This window comes from Muscardinus avellanarius (genome assembly GCF_963383645.1).
Source record: "Muscardinus avellanarius genome assembly, chromosome: 3".
NCBI classification, from domain to species: domain Eukaryota; kingdom Metazoa; phylum Chordata; class Mammalia; order Rodentia; family Gliridae; genus Muscardinus; species Muscardinus avellanarius.
This window is the reverse complement of record NC_137788.1, coordinates 97681211-97702980: the sequence shown is the minus strand read 5'-3', so window position 1 is coordinate 97702980 and position 21770 is coordinate 97681211. Positions and strand designations below refer to the sequence as shown.

The window sequence follows — 21770 nt, the reverse complement described above, 5'->3', positions numbered from 1 at the left end:
TCTGGGGCAATAGATGGAGATATAAGCAAACAGAGATCTTCTAAGTTCCCAAAGGGAAGGGTTTAAGAGTCATCATTGTCAGATTGGCCGGAAGGATAACTCCGTGTCTTTGTTGAAACCCCCCCACCCCTAGTGCTTCCCTCAGGAACATTACCTGAGTATTTGTCAGGGTCACACGGATGGCAAGAAGTCTCTCCTTTATTTGAATAAGAGTTGGCTGGGCAGAGTTTGCAGAAAGAAGAGCCCTGCTGGGCTGTATACGTGCCAGGTTTGCAGGGAAAGCATTCTGAAGTGTAGGCCACCCCTAGGGAGGAGAAACGGAAGAGAAAAGCCAGGGCTGGGGTTGGACCCCCCGCCCCGGGTACTGTCCCCACCCCCCCGGCAAAGCCAAGAGGCCAGGAAGTCAGCAACAGACCCCAGGTCCAGTCCTCTGCCCGGTACCTGTTATGGCGATGTTTCTCACAAGCACAGGCTTGGAAACCTTGGACCACACCGAGAAGGCTGTGGTTCTCCAGTAGAGAACATTATTGCCTCGATTTAGCTCAACCTAAAAGCAACAGAAACGAGCCACTAGTTCACCATGGAGATAGGCATTGGTGACCTGCAGGTTTAGCCCTTCCTCTTTTTTTTGTAGTACTGGGTATAGAACTCAGGGGCTTTTCTACCTCCGGGCTACATCCACGACCTATTTTATATTTTATTTGGAAACAGGGTCTCACTAAGTAGCTGAGGCTGGCTTTGAACTTGTACAATCCTTCTGTCTCAGCCTCCCAAGTACTGAGATTAAAATCACGTGCCACCACCGGGTGTCGTGGCGCACGCTTGTAATCCCCGCGCTTGGGAGGCAGAGACAGAAGGATCACGCAGGTTCGAAGCCAGCCACGCGCGCTGGCTTAGGAGACCCTGTTTCCAAATAAAAATGTAAAAATAAATAGGTCTGGGAGTGTAGACCGGAGGTAGAAGGGCTTCCAGGAACCCCAGTACCACCAAAAAAAAAAAAAAAAAAATCATGTGCCACCACATCTGGCTCTCTGCCCCACCCCTTTTAACTTTTTTCTGTACTGGGGACTGAACCCATGACATTCTACCCTGAGCTACACCCCCAAACCTATTTTATTTTTCATTTGGAAACAGGGTCTTGCTGAGTTACGGAGGCTGGCCATGAACCTGTGATCTCTGTTTCCCAAGTATTGGGATTATAAGCATGCACCACCATGCTCAGCTTCCGGTTTAGCCTCTAGGGAATAGGCAGCGCCTATGTTAACCCGGTCTCTCTTCCGCCTCAGCTTCACCCTTCTTCTTAGCTAAGCTTAGCTCCTCTCTCTACACCTCCCCTACCACCCTCATGTCCACTCCCACTGTGCCCCACATCCATCACGTATACCAAGAACATCTTTTATGGTGAGACCAACTAAATGACCCGATGGTAGTGGCTGAAGGTGTCTGGCCTCCTTTTATTCTTCTCTGGTTCTCTAGAAAGCCCAGCCTCAAAGTTGGAGATCTGCTGGTCCCAGGGTGAAGCGCACCCACGTCCATATTCCACCAGTCAAGAGGAGAGAGACCAGAGCGCCCTCATCATCTCAGACCCTGCCCTCCGGGGTCAGAGGGGTGGAGGCTCAGACTGGAGGAAGTCCTCCTTAAGGAGAGGCCTGGGTCCCTGAGAAACCCGAAGTCTCTGGGAGGAGGCTAGAGAGGCACTCACGCTGTGGAATTCCCATCCTTTCTCCGTGCTTTTCATCCACCTGGAGTCATCTGCATTGGGCTGGCACTGATCATTCTGGACCTGCAACAGCAGGAGTTTGGGTTCAGAGCTCAGTGTCCTGTGTGTGTGTGTGTGTGTGTGTGTGTGTGTGTGTGTGTATGTGTGTCCTGGAGACTGAACTTGGTGCATTCTACTATTAAGCTACACCCCTAGCCCCAGCCCTATCTTATTTTTTTTTCTTTTGAAGCAGTATCTTGCTAAGGGGCTGAAGCTGGCCTTGAACCTGTAATCCTCCCATCTCAGCCTCCCAAGTACTGGGATTGCAAGTGCGTATCTGGCTCAGAGCTTGGCTTTCTCAGGAAATGCGGGCCTTGCCCTGTGCCCACAGCCCTCCAGGGGCCCTTCTGATGGGAAGAGTTGTCCATTTCCTTTAGGACTCAACTGGGAACACAGCAGCCTTAAAGTGGTAGAGACTAGCTACACTCAAAACATTGATACCAAAGAAGTAATTTGCAGATCAGCCATTTATAGAGGCCATTTTCATGCCTAAATAGGATGAAACACCTAGAAATTTCACCGGCTCTACAGGGAAAACAGCTGTGATCTTCCAGGCATGACCATACTTGTGGCTGACTCCTGCAAATGAATCTGAGCCTCAGAGACCTGGACCCCCTCCTCCTCAGAGGCCTGGATCCCCTCCACCTCCCCTGGCCAGGGACTTACAAAGAACTCGAAAATGATGCTGGCGTCTGGGTAGTAGTACTCAAAGTTAACAGTGCCCGACTGCTTCAGGTTGACGGCGTACATGAGCGTGGCTGTGCACTCATCGGTGTTGGAGGCAATGTAATCACCATGGGGAACCCACTTGGACCTGGGAAGGAACAGGAGCCAAGTTCACTGGCAGGACACAGGCCACCAGGCTTCGGGCCACGTGCCGGTCTTGCGTTCTGCCAGGTCACTGGAGAAGTCCAGCCTGGGGCGTCACAAGCCTAAGCTTCCCTCTGAAAATGCTCAGTGAGGAGTGACCAGAGGAGGTCTGAGGCTAGACCGAGGAGCCTGGGGTGCAGCCAGCGAGAGGAAGACAGACAGGTGCCACTGCACAGGTGGAGAACTGCCCCGGAAGTAGACGGCAGGTGAAGTGGGGATGGGAGACATTCCTATCGTCCGGGTATGGGACTACATGCTTTACACTCATGATTTCTTTTCGCCAAGAAGAGGAAGAGCTACTTTTTCTATTTCATAGATAATGAAACTGGGGCTTGGTAAGCACGTTGCCCAGTATCACCAAGCCATCCAGTGGTGGGGCTGGGATTTGAACCCAGGTCCGCCTGACCCCAAAGCTGTCAAGGTAAGTCAGTAGAGACAGATATTCTTCAGAAAGAACTCTGAAGTTCATCCAGTCCAGTCCACCTGCTGTTCCAGAAATGTCCACTTTAAGATGCACTACCTGTAAAATGGTCTTTGTGTGAAGGGGAAGACCAGAGAACCCCAGAAACCATCAGTCTTATCATATCTGTTTTGTCTCCTAGATCTGCCTCGCCCCATCCACACTGTCCCTCCTTTGCTCCCCGCCATCCCATTTCTGAGCACGCCTCCACATTCACCCTGCATCCCCCAGTCCCTCTGCATGCTGGGGCTGGAGACATCCTCCAGAAAGAAAATATGAGTACACCATTCCCTAAACCCACCTCTGCCCCAGGTTCGCAGACAGCCTCGCTACTTAGTGAGGCTCTCTGCAAGTAAGTGAGACCCTGTTTCAAAATAAAGAATAAAATATAGGGCAGGGGGTCGAATGCCCCTGGGTTCCATCCCCAGACCTGCAAAATAAAATAAAACAAAACAAAACACTGACCCCTGTTGCCCTGAGGGGGGATGGTGCAAATTCTTGGCCCACTCTTCCTACTCCAACCCTATGGAATTTCTCTCAATTCCTCTGCCAAGCACTCTCTTACCCCCGGCCTTGCCCCCTTCCTGGAACCAGCTTCCTCCTCCCTCCCTCCATTTCATTCCTCCTGATTTACGCCAAATACCACTTCATCTAAGAAGTCTTCATTGATACTGTTTCTGCTACAGATGCCCTTAGCTTTCTCTGTTCCCCTTCTCATAGCCACGATCTCACTTGGCTTTAGTTAGTTTTAATCTATTATCAACTCTTTAAGACCTATATGAAGATACAGTGAACACGCCACTCCCCCTCACCCTGCTTAAGAGATGCAGCGTGGTAAACCTCCCTGTAACCGTGGCGAATCTCACCCCCTTTCCTCTACACACACCCCTTCCCAGCCGCCAAGTGACAGCTCTCCTGAATCTGAGCTTAACATCCCCTTGAAGTTCTCTCTATGCGCCTCTAAACATACTGTGTGGTGGTACTTTGCTCGATTTTAAACTTTATGTAAATAAGCTGCATATGGCAGTGCATGCCTGTAAACCCAGTACTTAGGAGGCTGAGACGGGAGGATCACAGGTTGATGGCCAGCTTCGGCAACTAAACAAGACCCTGATTCGAAACAAAAAATAAAATAGGGCTGGAAATTTAGTTCAGAGGTAGAATGCCCCTGGGTTCGATCCCCAGTACCACAGAAATTAATTAATTAAATTAAATAGGGATGAGGGAGCAGCTCAGAGGTAGAATGCCCCTGGGTTTAATCAACAGTAACAAAAACATTTGGTGTAAATGCAATCATACTTATATGTTCTAAAACTTACTTTTTGTTAGGGAGGGCTTCAATATAAAGTATTCATAATACATCATAATGTTCATATATGTCTCTCTCTCTCTCTCTCTCTCTCTCTCGTGTGTGTGTGTGTGTGTGTGTGTGTGTGTGTGGTGTTATGTATGGTGTTAGGGATTGAATCCAGAGGTATTGTACCTCCACACTACACCCCCAGCTCTATTTTATTTTTTATTTGGAGACAGGGTCTTACTAAATTGCCTAGGCTAGCTTTGAATTTGCCATCCTTCTGTTTCAGCCTCCCAAGTACTTAGCCACCTTACCAGCTCTTATTTTTTATTTGAAACAGGGTCTTGCTAGGTTGCCAAGAGTCTCGCTACATTGCTGAGTAAACCTGCAATCTTCTTGTCTCAGGCTTCCAAATACTGAGATTACAGGCATGTGCCACCACACCCTCAATTCTCTCTTATTTATTTGGTAATGGGGATTGAAATCAGAGCCTTGTTCAAGCTAAGCATGTGCTCTACCATTGAGCTATACCTACAGCCCTTCCTTTCTTTTTTACTACCATGTAATATTTATTTATTATTTATTTATTTACTTATTTATTGGCACTGGGAATTGAACCCAGGGGTGTTCTACCTCTGAGCTACCCCCCCAGCTCTATTTTTATTTTTATTTATTTATTTATTTTTATTTTTATTTTATTTATTTATTTATTTATTTATTTATTTATTTGGTGGTATTGGGGGTGGAATCCAGAGGCTTTCTACCTCCGGGCTATACTCCCAGACCTTTTTTATATTTTATTTGGAAACAGGGTCTCACTAAGTTGCTGAGAGCCTCACTAAGAAGCTGAGGTTGGCTTTGAACCCGTGCGATCCTCCTGTCTCAGCATCCCAAGCGCAGGGATTACAAGCGTGTGCCACCACGCCCAGCTTCTATTTTTATTTTGAAACAGGATCTAAGTTGATAAAGCTTTTGCTAAGTGGCTTGAGGCTGGCCTCAAACCTGTGATCCTCCTGTCTCAGCCTCCCAAGTATTGGGATTCTAGGCATGTGCTAGCACACCTGGCTCCATATTTATTTACTGCTAATAGACATTTAGATTTTCTTTTTGTTCCTCTTGTGCCCGCTCTGCTATTCACATGCTTGTTCTTGTCCTTAGATGCGTGTCTGAGTGGAGTGCCTGGGAGGAGAGCTGCTGGCTTGGGCATGGATGAGCCTCCAACTTTCCCAGCTGCTGCCACTTGCTTCTCCGAAATGGTTGTTCAATATATACCAACCAGCAGTGTGCAGAGTCCCTGTTGCTCCACATTCTCTCCAAATTTGGACCTGTCAGACTAAAATTGTTGCCAGTATGATATGGCAGGAAATAAACGTCTAATTGGGCTTTAAATCTTATTTTCTTAGCCGAATGTGGTGCATGCCTGTAATCCTAGTACTTGAGAGGCAGAGACAGGATGATTGCAGGTTCGAAGCCAGCCTCAGCAATTAGCGAGACCCCTTCTTTCTTTCTTTCCTTCTTTCTTTCTTTCTTTCTTTCTTTCTTTCTTTCTTTCTTTCTTTCTTTCTTTCTTTTTTTTTGCAGGTCTGGTGATGGAACCCAGGGTCATTCTACTTCCGAGCTATACCCCCTGCCCTATTTTTTATTCTTTATTTTGAAACAGGGTCTCACTGAGTTGCAAAGAGCCTCACTAAGTAGCTGAAGCTGTCCGTGAACCATGAACCTCCAGTCTCAGCCTCCCAAATGCTGGGATTACAAGCATGTGCCACCATGCCCGGCTGCAAGTCCCTGTTTCTTTTCTTTTCTTTTCTTTTCTTTTTTTTCTTTTTTTTTTTTTTTTGTGGTACTGGGGGTGGAACCAGAGGCTTTCTACCTCCAGGCTATGCTCCCAGATCTATTTTATATTTTTTATTTGGAAACAGGGTCTCACTAAGTTGCTGAGAGCCTCACTAAGCAGCTGAGGCTGGCTTCGAACCCGTGCGATCCTCCTGTCTCAGCCTCCCAAGCGCTGGGATGACAAGCGTGCACCACCACGCCCGGCTGCAAGACCCTGTTTCAAAAAATAAAAATAAAATAGGCATGGGGGTCTAGCTCAGAGGTAGAACGCCCCTGAGTTCAATCCACAGTCCAAAAACAAAAAAAAAATCTTTTTTTTTGTTTTGTTTTGTTATAAGTGAAGCCGAACATCTTTTCTGAAGTACATTTGCCATCTGGGTTTCCTTTTCTGATCATACTCCATTTGAATTCCTCTTCAATTGTCCGCCCTCTGGCTGGCCTGTAGGTTCTGTGAAAGCAGAGACCAGATTTGCACACTAAAGCATCCCCAGCACCCAGCCCTGGGCCGGGGCACTTAGGGCTTGGGGACTAGACCGACAATGACAATGCGAGGGAAAGGGTGATCAGAGCCAACCCCTAATTTTGCTGTTTTGTTTGAGAGCAACCCACCAGCTGCTTAGCAATGGCCCATTCAGGGAAGCTCAAACAAGTCCACAGAGGGCCCCGCCCCGTGTCTGCCGCAGTGACGCGGTACCCCAAGCTCTTCCAGGTATTATCTCGGGACTAAAACATAAACTGAGCTCAGCCAAAAGGCCTCAGCTAATCTAATGGCGCTGATTCTCCTTGTTGAAAGAGACATTTAATGTATTCAACAGCATCAGCTATAAATAACTCCTGACGTGTGATGAATAATTAAAAGGATGCCATAAGCGCCTCACATTTGCACATGCATCACAATTCTGGTTTATTTTTTTATTTTTGTTAGAGTGGTCCCTGGCCAAGACATTTCACATGTGTTTTCACTGATTTCTAGTTCCATAGGAATTGTTCTAAATTCTGTATATTTCCTCCTTAAGGAGGAATGCTACTTTTTTTGTGTGTGTGTGTGTGGTACTGGGGGTGGAATCCAGAGGCTTTCTACCTCTGGGCTACACTCCCAGATCTATTTTATATTTTATTTGGAAACAGGGTCTCACTAAGTTGCTGAGAGCCTCACTAAGTAGCTGAGGCTGGCTTCAAACCTGCGCGATCCTCCTGTCTCAGCCTCCCAGGCGCAGGGATTACAAGCGTGCGCCACCACGCCCAGCTGGAGTACTATTTTTGTGACCATTTTTAGGATGAGGAAACCCAGGACAGCAGTGATTAGGAAACTTGCCATGGGTCATTCTGCTGTGATACGCATGTGTTTTTGTTTGGTTTTAATTTTTTTTTGTTTTTTGCTATAGTGGGAATTAAGCCAGGAACTATGAATATGCTAGGAAAATGCTCTACCACTAAGCACATCCCCAGAATTTAAATATATATACATACATACATATATATATATATATATATATATATATCCCCAGAATTTATATATATTATATAATGTATATAATATATAATATATATTATTTATTTATTTTTAGTGCTGGGAAATGAACCTAGGGGCATTCTACCTTTGTGCCACACTCCCAGTCCTATTTTATTTTTTTTTTAATTTTGAGACAGGGTCTTACTAAGTTGCTGAGTGTCTCACTGCATAGCTAAGGCTATCCTTGAACCTGAGATCCTCCTGTCTCAGATTCCCATGTTCTGGGATAGCAGGTGTGTGCCACTACATCTGGCTAAAATTTTTATTTTGAGATAGAATGTCGGTAATTTGCCCAGGCTGACCTAGAATTTACCCTCCTGCTGCCTCAGCCTCACAAATATATGAAATTCTAGAGCTGCGGCAACGCACCCTGTTTCTGCTTGATTTTTATTTATTTTTATTTATTTTTAATTTTTTTTAATTTTTGGTCGTAGTGGTACTTTAGTACTGGAGATGGAACTCAGAGATATTCTACTTCTGGGTCACATCTCAGTCCTGGGTTGTTTTATTGCTTTTTCTTTTTCCTGGAAACAGGATTTTGCTAGGTTGCTCTCAGTCTTTGATATCTGTCAGATTCTAGCACCTCGGTCCCGAGACATCTACTCGGAAGCCATGGAGGATCCCTGAAGGCTCAGGATGGAGCCAGGGAGCCTGTAGCTGGCCCAAATCATTTGTTCCTAATGATTTTCTTAGGCTCTTCTTGGTGCCAGATGCTGTTATATGCTGGAGACACAGCAACAACCAAAACAGACCCGATCCTCTCCCACTCAGAGCCTGCAGTGTTTCTAGCGAAAGAGGCAGAAATTAACTAGTCACACAATCACACAGTAATGGCTGGTAAGTGTCATGGGAGAATTATGAGGTGATACAAGAATATGTAATAGGAAGAAATTGCTTCCTTTTCTTAAAATGTTTTTTGGTAGGGAGCCGGGCGTGGTGGCGCACGCTTGTAATCCCTGCGCCTGGGAGGCTGAGACAGGAGGATGGCACAGGCTGGTTCGAAGCCAGCCTCAGCTACTTAGTGAGGCTCTCAGCAACTTAGTGAGACCCTTTTTCCAAATAAAGGATAAAATAGGTCTGGGAGTATAGCCCGGAGGTAGAAAAGCCTCTGGGTTCCACCCCCAGTACCTAAATAAATAAATTTTTGTAGTGGTGGTATTAGGGACTGAACCCAGAGGCACTCTACCACTGGGCTATACCCTGAGCCCTTTTCTATTTGGGGGGGGTGTGTGTCTGAGGATGGAACCCAGGGGCATTCTACCTCTGAGCTATTCCCCCTGCCCTATTTTTTATTCTTTATTTTGAAACAGGGTCTCACTAAGTTGTGGAGGGCCTCACTAAGTAGCTGAGGCTGTCCCCAAACTGTGATCCTATGGTCTCAGCCTCCCGAATTTTGGGATTACAAGTGTGTGCCACCACGCCCGGCTCTTTTTTTTTTTTTTTTTTGGTGGTACTGGGGGTGGAACCCATAGGCCTTCTACCTCTGGGCTATACTCCCAGACCTATTTTATATTTGTATTTGGAAACAGGGTCTCACTAAGTTGCTGAGAGCCTCACTAAGTAGCTGAGGCTGGCTTTGAACCCCTGCTATCCTCCTGTCTCAGCCTCCCAAGCGCGGGGATTACAAGCGTGCACCACCACGCCCAGCTCTATTTTTTTTTTTAAACAGGGTCTCACTAAGTTGCTGAGTGTCTGAGGCTGGTCTCAACCCTGTAATCCTCCTGCCTCAGCCTCCCAAATACTGGGCTTAACCACGCACCCGGTTGAGGCATGGTTTCTTTGAGGAAGTGACTTTTCCCAGAGCCCTGAGGGGTAATAAGGAGTTAGTCAGGGAAGGGGTGGGAAGGATGAGGAGGGAAGCAGCTGAGTAGCAAGCAAGAGGAAAGTTACTTGAGAGAGGCTGGTAAAATGGGAGGAGGGCAGAGGCCAGATTGGCAAAGCCCTACAGGCTGTGGGAGGGGACCGGAATTAATCCACAAAGCAGCAGGTATCCACTGACCCCAAGGTTTTGAGCAGTGACTTGACATGCCTTGAGAAAATCATCTGGCTGCTGGGTGGTGGACCCGCAGGAGGTCTGGAGGTGGTGGGGCCCAGCAAGAGGTGGCCCAGGCTGGGGGCGGTAGGGCTGAATTCAGGTTGAATTAAGAGAGCCAGACTCTTGCTACCAGCTTGGTTATTGCCTTTCAAAACCTCTCCAGATGGCCATTTCCTCTCCACTTCTCCAAGGAGAGAAACAACCTCTCTCTCCCTCCCAGGGATGCTGTGGGGGCCTCAGATCCAGACTCTGAGATTGGCTTTGTAGTGAAAACACAAGTTGTTACTAATTGGCCCACGTCCCGCCTCGCTGAGAGAGAATGGTTTCTGGCTTCTCCACACAACCCCCAGAGAGAGGAGAAACCCTTGTTCTCCACCGACTGGGCCAGGTTCGCACCTTGTCTGGGGCCAAGTGACATTGGCTATTAGGACTCAGATGGAGGTTGGTTCCGTAACCCACACACTCCCTCTCCTGCCTGGCGTCCTCTCTAGCTTAATCACTGCCCTGATGTTATCTGCTCAGGACTATGACACATAAAAATGAATTCTATAATACACCAATAAATATTTTTTAAAAAATGAATTCTAAAATTAAATTAAAATTGGACTGCCAAATGTCTGCTACATGGCTCAGATATGGGTACCTCTGGGAGATTTAAATACAGGAATGGAGCCGGGTGTGGTGGTGCACACTTCTAATCCCAGCATTCGGGAGGCTGAGACCTGAGGATTGCAGTTCGCGGACAGTCTCAGCTACTTGGTGAGGCCCTCCGCAACTTAGTGAGACCCTGTTTCAAAATAAAGAATAAAAAATAGGGTAGAGGGTGTAACTCAGAGGTCGAATGCCCCCCTGGGTTCCATCCCCAGACCCACAGAATAAATACATACATACATACATACATACATACATACAGGAATGGGAGACATTGCTCCGGGTGTTGGAAATTTCAAGTGTAATACAGTCCTTCAGTCCTTTTTTATCTATTTGTTTGCTTGGGTATAAGACAAGTTTTTCTTTTCTCCTGTATTCATTGCCAATATGTAACAAACAGCAACACACAGTTGTTTTCTGTGTATGGCGACCCTCCCTCCCCTATCTCCCAGCCGCGTTTACTCCCTAGACCTGAACGTTGTTTTGCGCATAATAATTGTTAATTGGGGGTGGCAGTACAGGGCATATGGCAGTTTGGGTCTACGTTCGAATTCTAATCTCACCAGTTGTAAGCTAGCTAGCAAAGGCAGGTCCCCAGCCTAGTCGTTCATCTCTGTACTGGGAGCCAAGACACCTATTTCGTAGGGCTCCTGTGCAGATTATAGGAAGCAATATATGTAAAGCATCCATCACGGTGCCTAGCACATAAAAGGTACATCTAAAATAGATACCCTGGGCTTGGGTCTCCATCCGAGCTGAAACCTTTTCTGGTTACTGGGGTCTCTACTGGTGTTTTTAAAGATCTCAGCTACCATGGACCAGAACTCTAATTCCTACTCTCTCATCCCAAGCCCGTTAACTCAGATTAGGCAGAGCCACTGTTAGAAGTGAGCACCAAAGCCAGGAAGACGCCTGACACTTTATGCATTGTGTTCCAATCAAGTTGAGGGACTTTGTTGGCGGACCCAAAATTCCATGGGGAAATCTGATAGGGTCTTGTTGTAAATAGATTGGTCCCCTTGCCCCCACCCCATATTTTTCCGTGTTTTTCACTCTCACAAATAACCTGCCTGTCCCTGGCAAGCTTAGGTTAGAGTGGACCCAGTGGACCCAGGTGGCAGGCACCTCCAGCAGCACTGTGAGTACAGTGAGGTCCTCGTGCTGTGAGGACCCCGCAGGTGCTTCCCCAGCCTCAGCAGCACTGGAGGACGCTATGGTGAGAGCCTGGCAGCCCCATTCCCAGGAGGCAGGGTAGGGAGTGCATGCAAACTCACGAAGTGCAGTTCTCGGTGGACTCTGCGGCACTCTCATCCATCTCCAGGTTGGCCGAGAGGCTGGCAAAGCCATGAGGCAGCTCGTCCCACTCGTCAAAACGGATGCCTGTGCCCAGGGAATAGCGGCCCTCCGCGCACGGCTTGCAGGACTGGTCCTTCATATCCAGAAACTCCCCAGCGTTGCAAGAGAAGGCTAAAAGTGGTGCAGGACAAAGGAGGGAGAGATGGTGAGGTGCCTGTGGCCCCTGGAGAAGTGCACAGGCAAAGCTAGCTAAGATCTGGGGCCATGGCACCTACTCTGTGATACTATTGTATGAAAGGTCCAGAAGAGCAAAGCCACAGAGACAGGCAGTGGATTTGTTGTTGCCAAGGGCTGGAAGAGGAGTCTGAGAGAGATCGATAATAGTATGAGGCTTCTTTTTTTTTTTTTTTTTTTTTTTTTTTTTTTTTTTTGAGGAAGGCACATTGCCTGGTTTATATGAGGTTTCATTTCAGGGTGATTAAAATGTTCCAAATCAGAGACGGGCGTGGTGGCGCGCGCTTGTAATCCCCGCGCTTGGGAGGCTGAGACAGGAGGACCGTGCAGGCTCGAAGCCAGCCGCACTGGCTTAAGAGACCCTGTTTCCAAGTAAAATATAAAATAGGTCTGGGAGTGTAGCCCAGAGGTAGAAGGCCCCTGGGTTCCATCCCCAGAACCACACACACACACAAAAAAAAAAAAAAAAAAAAAAGAAAAGAAAAGAAAATGTTCCAAATCAGTGGGTTGTGGTGGCATACACTTTTAATCCCAATAGTTGAGAGGCTGAAACAAGAGGATCAGAGTTTGTGGACAGCCTCAGCTCCTTAGTGAAGCCCTCTACAGATCTTAGTGAGATCTGCTTCAAATAAAGAATAAAAGACATTTTTAAAAAATAGAGCTGGGTGTGTAGCTCCGAGGTAGAATGTACTCGGGGTTCAATCCTCAAGACCACAAAAAAAAAAAAAAAAAAGTTCCAAATCAGAGTTAGGCATAGCCGGGCGTGGGGGCACACACTTGTAATCCCAACATTCAGGAGGCAGAGAATGGAGGATCGCGGTTCGCAGACAGCCTCAACTACTTAGATGAGGCACTCTGAAACCTAGTGAGACCCTGTTTCAAAATAAAGAATAAAAAATAGGGCCAGGGGTGTAGCTCGGAGGTCGAATGTCTCTGGGCTCAATCCCCAGTACCACGAAAAAAAAAAAAAAAAAGTTCCAGATCAAAGTTAGGCATGATGGTGCACACTTGTAATCCCAATACGTAGGAGGCTGAGACAGGAGAAGCATAGGTTGGTGGCCAACCTCAGCTAGTGAGGCCGTCCAAAACTTAGTGAGACTTGGTTTCAAAATAAAGAATAAAAATAGGGATAGGGGTAAATCTCAGAGATAGAATGCCCCTGGGTTCAATCCCCAGTACCACAATAGATAAATAAATAAATAAATAAATAAGGTATAGCACAAAGGTAGAATGCCCCTGGGTTCAATCTCCAGTACTGAGAAGAAGGAGGAGGAGGGGGAGGAGGAGGAGGAGAAGAAGAAATGGAGGAGGAGGAGGAGGAGGAGAAGACAGAGGAGGAAGAAGAGGAAGAGGAGGAGGAGAAGAAAAGAAGAAGAGGAAGAAGAAGGAGGAGGAGGAGGAGGAAGAGGAGGAGGAGGAGTAAAGCTCAGAGATAGAATGTCCCTGTTTTCAATCCCCAGTACAATAAATAAATACATACATAAATAAACGGTAGGGTATAGCTCGAAGGTAGAATGCCCTTGGGTTCAGTCCCCAGTACGAAGAAGAAGAAGAAGAAGAAGAAGAAGAAGAAGAAGAAGAAGAAGAAGAAGAAGAAGAAGAAGGAGGAGGAGGAGGAGGAGGAGGAGGAGGAGGAGTTGTTTCAAATAAGAGTGTGATTTTTATTTTATTTTATTTTTATTTATCTTGTAGTAATGGGTATTGAATCCAGGGCCGTTCTACTTCCAAGCTGTTTCAGTCTCCCAAGTACTAGGATTATAGGTGGGCACCATCAATCCCAGCTAAACATGCCACACTTTTATTCTGTTTGTATGTGTGTGTGTGTGTGTGTGTGTGTGTGTGTTACTAGGGGTGGATCCCAAGGGCTTTTCTACCTTCAGGATATACTCCCAGATCTTTTTTATATTTTATTTGGAAACAGGATCTCACTAAGTTGCTGAGAGCCTCACTAAGTAGCTGAGGCTGGCTTTGAACCTGCACAATTCTCCTATCTCTGGTTCCCAAGCGCTGGGATTACAAGCGTGCGCCACCATGCTTGGTTATTCTGTTTATTTTTTAAAAAATAACCAGATACTATCCTTTGATTATATAATTAGGCGCACACACGTGCGTGTGTGTGTATGTGTGAGCATACATGTGTGTTTGTCTGTTACTAGGAACTGAACCCAAGGGCATTCTGTCTCTGAGCTACACCCCCGGCCCTATTTTGTTGTTTTATTTTGAAGCAGGCTATTACCAAGTTGCTGAGGCCAGCCTCAAACCCGCAATCCTGCTGTCTCAGCCTCCCAGGGACTGGGACTATGCATTCACCACCAAGCCCGGCTAGAAGTAAGCCCTTCAGCTGGCGTTCAAGCAAGGTCTTCCCTAGTTTCCCCCAGCCTAACTCCGCAGCCTGACCTCTCACTGCAGATCTTTCTCCAGCTCGACCCTATCAGTCCTTCTCTGTGCGGCCTCCTCCCAGGACCTCAAGCTTTCCTGAGTGTGTTGCTGTTTTCCACCTCCAAACTCTTGCTCCAGTGGTCCTCTCAGCTGTTCCTCATTCTGAAGCATCCAGAATTCCTATTCTTCCCCACACTGTACTGACACAGCTTCTGCTTCTGCTACCCGCTAGGTGCTGGGTTCCCTGGGGACAGCTAGCTGTGTTGGGGACACAGACACCACGGGAGCTCCACAAAGGTTCTGAGACAATGAGTGGACGGATGAGCGAGTGCTCCCCCTCCATGTTCTCTGTCTGAGCCTTATTTACCCTTGATGTTCACCCAGCCTAAGTGAGCACACATAGTAGGGCTTACGTGAATACCAGGCCAGGTAACTGAACGTGGTTCCTCTGTTTCGGTCCGTCATACCTCGCTTTTGCTCAGATCTTAGCATTATCCGTTCATTAATTGCGAAAGTATTTTTTGCTCACCAATTCAACCAGCCACTGGGCTAAGCTGATTTTGAAACTTCTTTTTACTTATTTATGGATTTATCTGTGGTGCTGGGGTTTGAACCCAGGAGCATTCTAACTCCGAGCTACACCCCAGCTCTATTTTTTGGGGGGAGGGGAATTTTTATGTTTTGTCTGTTTATTTATTTATTTTATTGGTGCATTGTAATCATATGTCTTAATGGAGTTTTAAAAATTTTTGAAAGCCAGGCGTGGTGGCACATGCTTGTAATCCCTGTGCTTGGGAGGCTGAGACAGGAGGATCGCACAGGTTCGAAGCCAGCCTCAGCTACTTAGTGAGGCTCTCAGCAACTTAGTGAGACCCTGTTTCCAAATAAAATATAAAATAGGTCTGGGAATATAGCCCAGAGGTAGAAAGCCTCTGGGTTCCAACCAAAAAAAAAAAAAAAAAAAATTTTTTTTTAAACAAGGTCTCACTAAATTGTGGAGGGCCTTGCTACACTGCTGAGGCTGGCTACAAACTGGTGAGCCTCCTATCTCAGCCTCCCAAGTACTGGGATTACAAACATGCATCACATGCCCAGATTTTTTTTTTTTTAATTTTGAAACAAGGTCACACTAAGTTGCTGAGAATCTCAATAAATTGCTGAGGCTGTCCTTGAACCTGCGAGCTTCCTGTCTCAATCCCCCTCCAAAGTACTGGGATTACAAGTATGAGCCACTACGCTGGCTTGATTTTGGAATTTAAACACCCCTGATCTCCTTTCCAACTCTTTGAATAATTCCTTAAGTATTAAAGCTCCTGGTTTTTATTGTTATTCTCTTTGTCTTCCTAAGAGAATAGTGCAGGGGAAATAGGGGCCAATTACAGAAAAGTTGTGACTATAGAGTCACAGAGGCAGGGACAGGAGCTGTGGCCAAGACACTGCCTTTGCAATTATACAATCAAATCCATAGTTGGAAAGATCCTTGTCCCTTGAAGTGATGCCGAGCGCATTTTAAAGGTCTTTCTGACCTGGCATGGTGGCGCAGGTTTATAATCCCAGTACTTAGCAAGCCGAGACAGGAGAATCGCAGATTCTCAGGCAGCCTCAGCTACCTAGGCCCTCTGCACCTTAGTGAGGCCCTATTTCAAAACAAAACAAACAAACAATAGGGTTGTGGGTGTAGCTCCGAGGTAGAATGCCCCTGGGTTGAATCCCCAGTACTGCAAAAGTAATTAATAATAATAATAATAATAATAATAATAATAAAGGTCTTTCTGCAGAAATTCCTCCTCTCCATTTTCTTCTTCAAGAAAAAAAGTAAATTGGAGTGCTTCCTAATGACTGGCTGGTGAGTATAGTTTGCAGAGAAATGCACAGGGAAAAAAGAAAATGAAGGCAACACAAAATAACTACCCGAGTGGCACACAGCGGTAACTGCTTACTCTGCGATTTCATTTAAAAATGAAAGTAGCACCAGGTGTGGTGGCGCACGCTTGTAATCCCTGCGCTTGGGAGGCAGAGACAGGAGGATTGCGCAGGTTCGAAGCCAGCCTTACTGTCTTAAGAGACCCTATTTCCAAATAAAAATATAAAATAGGTCTGGGAGTGTAGCCTGGAGGTAGAAGGGTTCCCAGGAACCCCGGTACCACCAAAATAAATAAATAAATAAAATAATAAAGATAAAAGTATAAGCCAGGTGTGGTGGTACACACTTGTAATCCCAGTATTTGGGAGGCTAAGACAGGAGAATCACAGGTTCACGGCCAGCCTCAGCTACTTAGTGAGACCCTCCACAACTTAGTGAGACCCTGTTTCAAAATAAAGAATAAAAAAATCTAACTAGAGGTGTAGCTTGAAGGTAGAATGCCCCTGGGTTCAATTCCATAGTACTGAAAAAAATTTTTAATTTAATTAAAAAGTGTTCCTGTAATCCCAGTACTTGGGAGACTGAGACAGGAGGATTATAGGTTACAGGCCAGAGGGTAGTAACTTAGACCCTGTTCCAAAATTTAAAAAAAGGGTTGGGCAGCCGGGTGTGGTGGCGCGCTCTTGTAATCCCCGCGCTTGGGAGGCAGAGACAGGAGGATCACGCAGGTTCGAAGCCAGCCGCACTGGTTTAAGAGACCCTGTTTCCAAAAGTAAACAAGTATTAAAAAGAAAATGTTGGGGATGTAACTCAGAGGTAGAATACCTCTTGATTCAATCTCCAATACAAAAAATAAAAAAATAAAAGCAAATTCAGATACCCAGTTTGCACCCATAAAACATTTCGGCGCCCCATTTCAGCAGGGTTGGGATGGGGAGCGAGGAGGCTGGGGGGAGATCTGATTCCCTAAGGGTGCTGCACTGCCAGGAAGAGCCTGCTTGGGACAGCAGGAGGCTCCAAGTGGAAGCCAGAGCTGAGTGGCAGGGAGGTCCTGGAGTAGGAAGGCTTCTTACAGCACTCGGTGCCCTTGACAGGGTCGGGGAGGCTGGTGCACAGGCCCGGGGTGTGCGGCACGGCGACCCTCCACCTGGAACCAGTGCTGTCGCACGCGGTATACTCGTAGTGGTACTCGGACTGCAGGAGAGAGAAGAGTGGGTGAAAGAGGCATCAGCAGTGATCGAACATTAACAGTCTCCTCCCCAGCATGAGGGCACTGGGCACTCAGCATCACAGTTACCACCCAGGCTCCCAGGTGGGGAGCAATGCCTTGCGGTACCCAAAGGATCACGAAGCCCTTACGATTACGAACCACCATGATACGGATCATTTCTTTCCACCAGGTCATGGTCTAGTCCCTGAAAATACATTTTTTTGTGTGTGTGTGCAACTCTCTTCTCCATTGTGTATAAATAATGTCCCGAGGAAGCAGAGGATAAAGGTAACTAAAGAACAGGCTAGAAACAGGTGGAGTTTTCCTCATCCCAAACTAGAATTTTTGAGCAAGGTCATTCTAAACTAAAGGACATTGTAAATGGGAAGGCTGGTGCATGAAAACTTTACAAAAAGGGGTCGTCATGCAAACAAGCTGTATTTCTTGCTTCCTGTGCTCCTCTAGAGAGCTTTCTTCTGCCCAGAAAGACTAAGAATTCTCGTGTGCCTGATGAAAACGTTGGCGCTCGGGCCAGGCAGATGGTGTGCCCTCAGCACAGGAGCCTGTTCACGCCTAGTTTCTCTGTGTGAGGGGAACTCGCTGTTTAGCTGCTTTACCTGAGGTAGAGTAAGCAGAAAAACAAGCCAGCTAAACCAAGCATTAAATAAAACAACAAACATCGCCCCCCAGGAGGAAGGAAATACAACTGATGTGGCAAATGCTCTCAAACATCCCTGCTCCTTTAAATGAACAATGGGCCAAGGAGTTCATGATGATTCTTGCTCTGACAAATATTATACACTCTGCACTTTACCTAAAATTCTATTCATACTCTGTATTACTGTATCTATAAGAACAACAGAGGAGAATGGGCGTGGTGGCACACGCCTGTAATCCCAGCATTCGTCGTGGTTCGCAGACAGCCTCAGCTATTTAGTGAGGACCTCTGCAACTCAGTGAGACCCTGTTTCAAAATAAGGAATAAAAAAATAGGGCTGGGGGTATAACTCGAAGGTAGAATGCCCTTGAGTTCCATCCCCAGTACCACAAAAAAATAAAAGATTAAAAAAAGATCAACAGAGGAATGTCCCCTTTTCCTACCACATAGAACTGCAAGGAGCTGAGATGAAAAATGAAACACTTTGAAGTTTACTGATCTATCATATCAGGACCAAAAGAAGCAGGTATATCATCTATTTTAAGATGCACATTTTAAAACATTTAACATCTATGAAATCCAAGTGTTGTTGTTGTTCTTTTTTTTTTTTTTTTTTTTTTTTTGCAGTACTGGGATGGAACCCATTCTACCTCCAAGCTACACCCCCAGCCCTAATTTTTATTCTTTATTTTGAAACAGGTTCTCAATGACTTGCAAAGGGCCTCACTAAGTAGCTGAGGCTGTCCACGAACTGTGATCCTCCTGTCTCAGCCTCCCAAATGCTGGGATTACAAGTGTGTACCACCATGCCACCACGCCTGGCTCTTTTTGTGTGTGTATGTATGGTACTGGGAATGGAACCCGGGGGATTGCGCAGGTTCGAAGCCAGCCGCGCTGGCTTAAGAGACTCTGTTTCCAAATAAAAAAGTATAAAATAGGTGTCTGGGAGTGTAGCCCGGAGGTAGAAGGGCTTCCAGGAACCCCAGTACCACCAAAAAAAAAAATATATATATATATATATATTATTAAAAATATATTATTTATTATATATTATATTTATATATTTTTATTATATATAATGAAAATGATGGCTGGGGTGTAGCTCAGAAGTAGAATGCCCCTGGGTTCAATTCCCAGTACTAAAAAAAAGAAAAGAAAAAATAAAAAGAAAAGAAATAGGACGAGCGTGTTGTTCTGTGACTGCAGAAAGTAAAGATGAAGAGGGAACACTTTTGGCCTTTGGCCTCCATTTATTTTCCTCTTTCCTCATCAGTATGCACCAGCCACATCTGGCATGAGCCGCAGGGAGAGCTGGAGCTGTCCCGATGTGGCCAGGGACTGTGACCTGTGAACTCGGGACTTCCACCCTGAGGGAGGTGAACTGGGGGAGGGGAGCTAGAGGCACAGGGGCCCAACTTTTGCCCAGAATCTTTGGCCTTGAATTTAGATGTCGGTGTTATGGAAGAAAGAATGGACCTTAGGTTGGGAATTCCCTGTGCACTTGGGCGACCAGCTCTCTGGGCCTGTTTTTTTCAAATCTCAGAGGTTTTGGAGGCGAAATAGAGCAACTAGACAGATATTGAGTTCAATTCTAAAAATGATATTTTCAAAGCATCTTGCTTTGAAAGAATGAGGGTGGGTACAATCCACAGTATGTAAGTTAAATGGAGAATGAGCGAGCGAGGTAGAAGGACTTGGCGTTCTGCCTGCGAACATAATCGTCCCAGCAGTTTGCAGTGCCTCACAGCAGCTCCAAACGCCACGGCATCTGGTCTCACGGCTCCCTAGCAGGCAAGCAGATGAGAAAGCTGATGCCCAAGGAGGTGAATTAGTGTCCAGGTCACATTGCCTGTAAATCACTGAGCTGGAAGCCAGGCCCTCCCACCGGAAATCCTTCTCCACTTTTTTTTTTTTTTCAGTACTGGAGATGGATCCCAGGGGAATTTTTTTATGTTGTATGTACTTTACCACAATTAAATGTGTGTGTGTGTGTGTGTGTGTGTGTGTGTGTGTGTGTGTGTGTTTTGCTGGGGATTAAACCCAGCTACTTCCGAGCTACACCCCCACCCTGATTTTTTATTCTTTATTTTTGAAACAGGGTCTTAACTAAGTTGTAGAAGGCCTCAGTAAGTAGTTGAGGTTGTCTGTGAACCCAGATCCTCCTGTCTCCGCCTCCCAAGTACTGGGATCACAAGCGTGCACCACCAGTCCCGGTTGTGATGAAAATTTTTGCTGAACATTTTTAAGAAAACTTTTTTTCAACTATTACTGAATTGACTGAACAACTCAAAGAGACACCGAGAGGGAGCAACGAGGGCAGAGAGTGAACATCTCTGCAGTCTCAGCAGACATGCCCGCAGTGGCGGCTCCCTGAGGCCGCTCAGGGATGTGTTTGCCATTAACAGTTTTCAGAAGCATTCATTGAGTTGTACAAATGAATATCAAGTGTTGAAAGTGTTTTCCCCAAAAAACATCCTGCTCTTTTAGAACTAAAATATTTAAACCCTGGAGATATCATTGACTTGGAACATGTCAGGTCTTCCACATTCTAGGGAAATGACATTCACTCAGTCCACATTCAAGAAGCATTATTGAGGGCTTAGTGTGTGCTCGGTCCTGGTGAAGCCACAGAGTCTGAGAGTCCCAGCTGTCACAGAGATGATGTCTAGTGAAAGGAAGTGTGTTGGCAAGAATAGGGTTTAGCCAGGGGTGGTGGCACACGCTTGAATCCCAGTACTTGGGAGGCTGAGACAGGAGGATCACAAGTTTGCGGCCAACCTCAGCTACTTAGCGAGGCCCTCCGCAACTTAGAGAGACCCTGCTTCAAAATAAAGAATAAAAAATAGGGCTGGGGTGTAGCTCGGAGGTAGAATGCCCCTGGGTTCCATCCCAAGTACAAAAAAAAAAAAAAAAAATGGGGTTAGGTAGATAAAAGCAGATAAGGTATATATCAAGGATAGGGATACAGCTCAGGGGTAGAGGGCTTGCCTAGCATGCCTGAAGCTCGGAGTCTAATCCCTAGCACAGAAAGAAACACATTTTTGCTTGCCCCCATGTCTGCAGAGGAGCTTAATGCCTAAGGACTCTGGCAAAGACATGAGCACCCGTCTCTGGCTCCAACCTGACACTACCCCGCGAATCACAGTTTCTTTTCCAACTGATGATGGTTTGAAAGTCACAAAAAACAGCACCTCCCCTCAGACAGTCATCTTAGTTGCTTAGATGCTTATACCTCTGCAGCCAGGTGTGGGGACCCACACCTGTAATCCCAATATTTCGCAGGCCAAGGCAAAAGGATCACAGGTTCAAGGCCAGCCTCAGCAACTTAGCAAGCCCCTCAACAACTTACCAAGACTGTTTCAAAATAAAAAATAAAATAAAATAGTAGCTCAGAGATAGAATGTCCCTGGGTTTGATTCCTGTACCACAAATAACAACAATAAATAATCTCTGCAAGCGCAAAGCTAAGAAGACAGAGATGGCTAACGGGAATTATCCAAGGGACAAGCACTAGGTGATGGCTGGCAGTGGGATCTCCTGGCCTACTGGCCTTCTTCCTGCCAGGAAATTCTTCCAGCCTAGCTGGCCAAGGTGCCAGTAACAGGTGGCCCAGATTGGCTGCAGAGTCAAAGCGTGGTTCCCTAACTAGGGCCTCCAGTAATTAACACAGGCCTGCAGGGCTCCTCAGGGGAAATGAGGGCCAGTGGATGCTTA

The 21770-nt window shown here is 46.3% G+C and overlaps 1 protein-coding gene across 4 annotated transcripts in view; it reads right to left on the bottom strand.

Annotated features, from left to right (window-relative positions):
- The window catches only part of ELAPOR1 (endosome-lysosome associated apoptosis and autophagy regulator 1), a gene marked incomplete at both ends in the record, with an annotated part of 97282 nt that overhangs the window by 31024 nt on the left and 44488 nt on the right, over window positions 1-21770 (bottom strand). For 3 of the 4 annotated variants that reach the window (XM_080692249.1, XM_080692250.1, XM_080692251.1), the window contains 6 exons: window positions 155-304; window positions 442-547; window positions 1703-1783; window positions 2426-2573; window positions 11690-11882; window positions 17262-17382. In XM_080692249.1, the coding sequence (XP_080548375.1) occupies window positions 155-304; window positions 442-547; window positions 1703-1783; window positions 2426-2573; window positions 11690-11882; window positions 17262-17382 (799 nt within the window). The remainder of the gene's footprint in view (window positions 1-154; window positions 305-441; window positions 548-1702; window positions 1784-2425; window positions 2574-11689; window positions 11883-17261; window positions 17383-21770) is intronic. The other variant, XM_080692252.1, reaches the window with a different exon arrangement.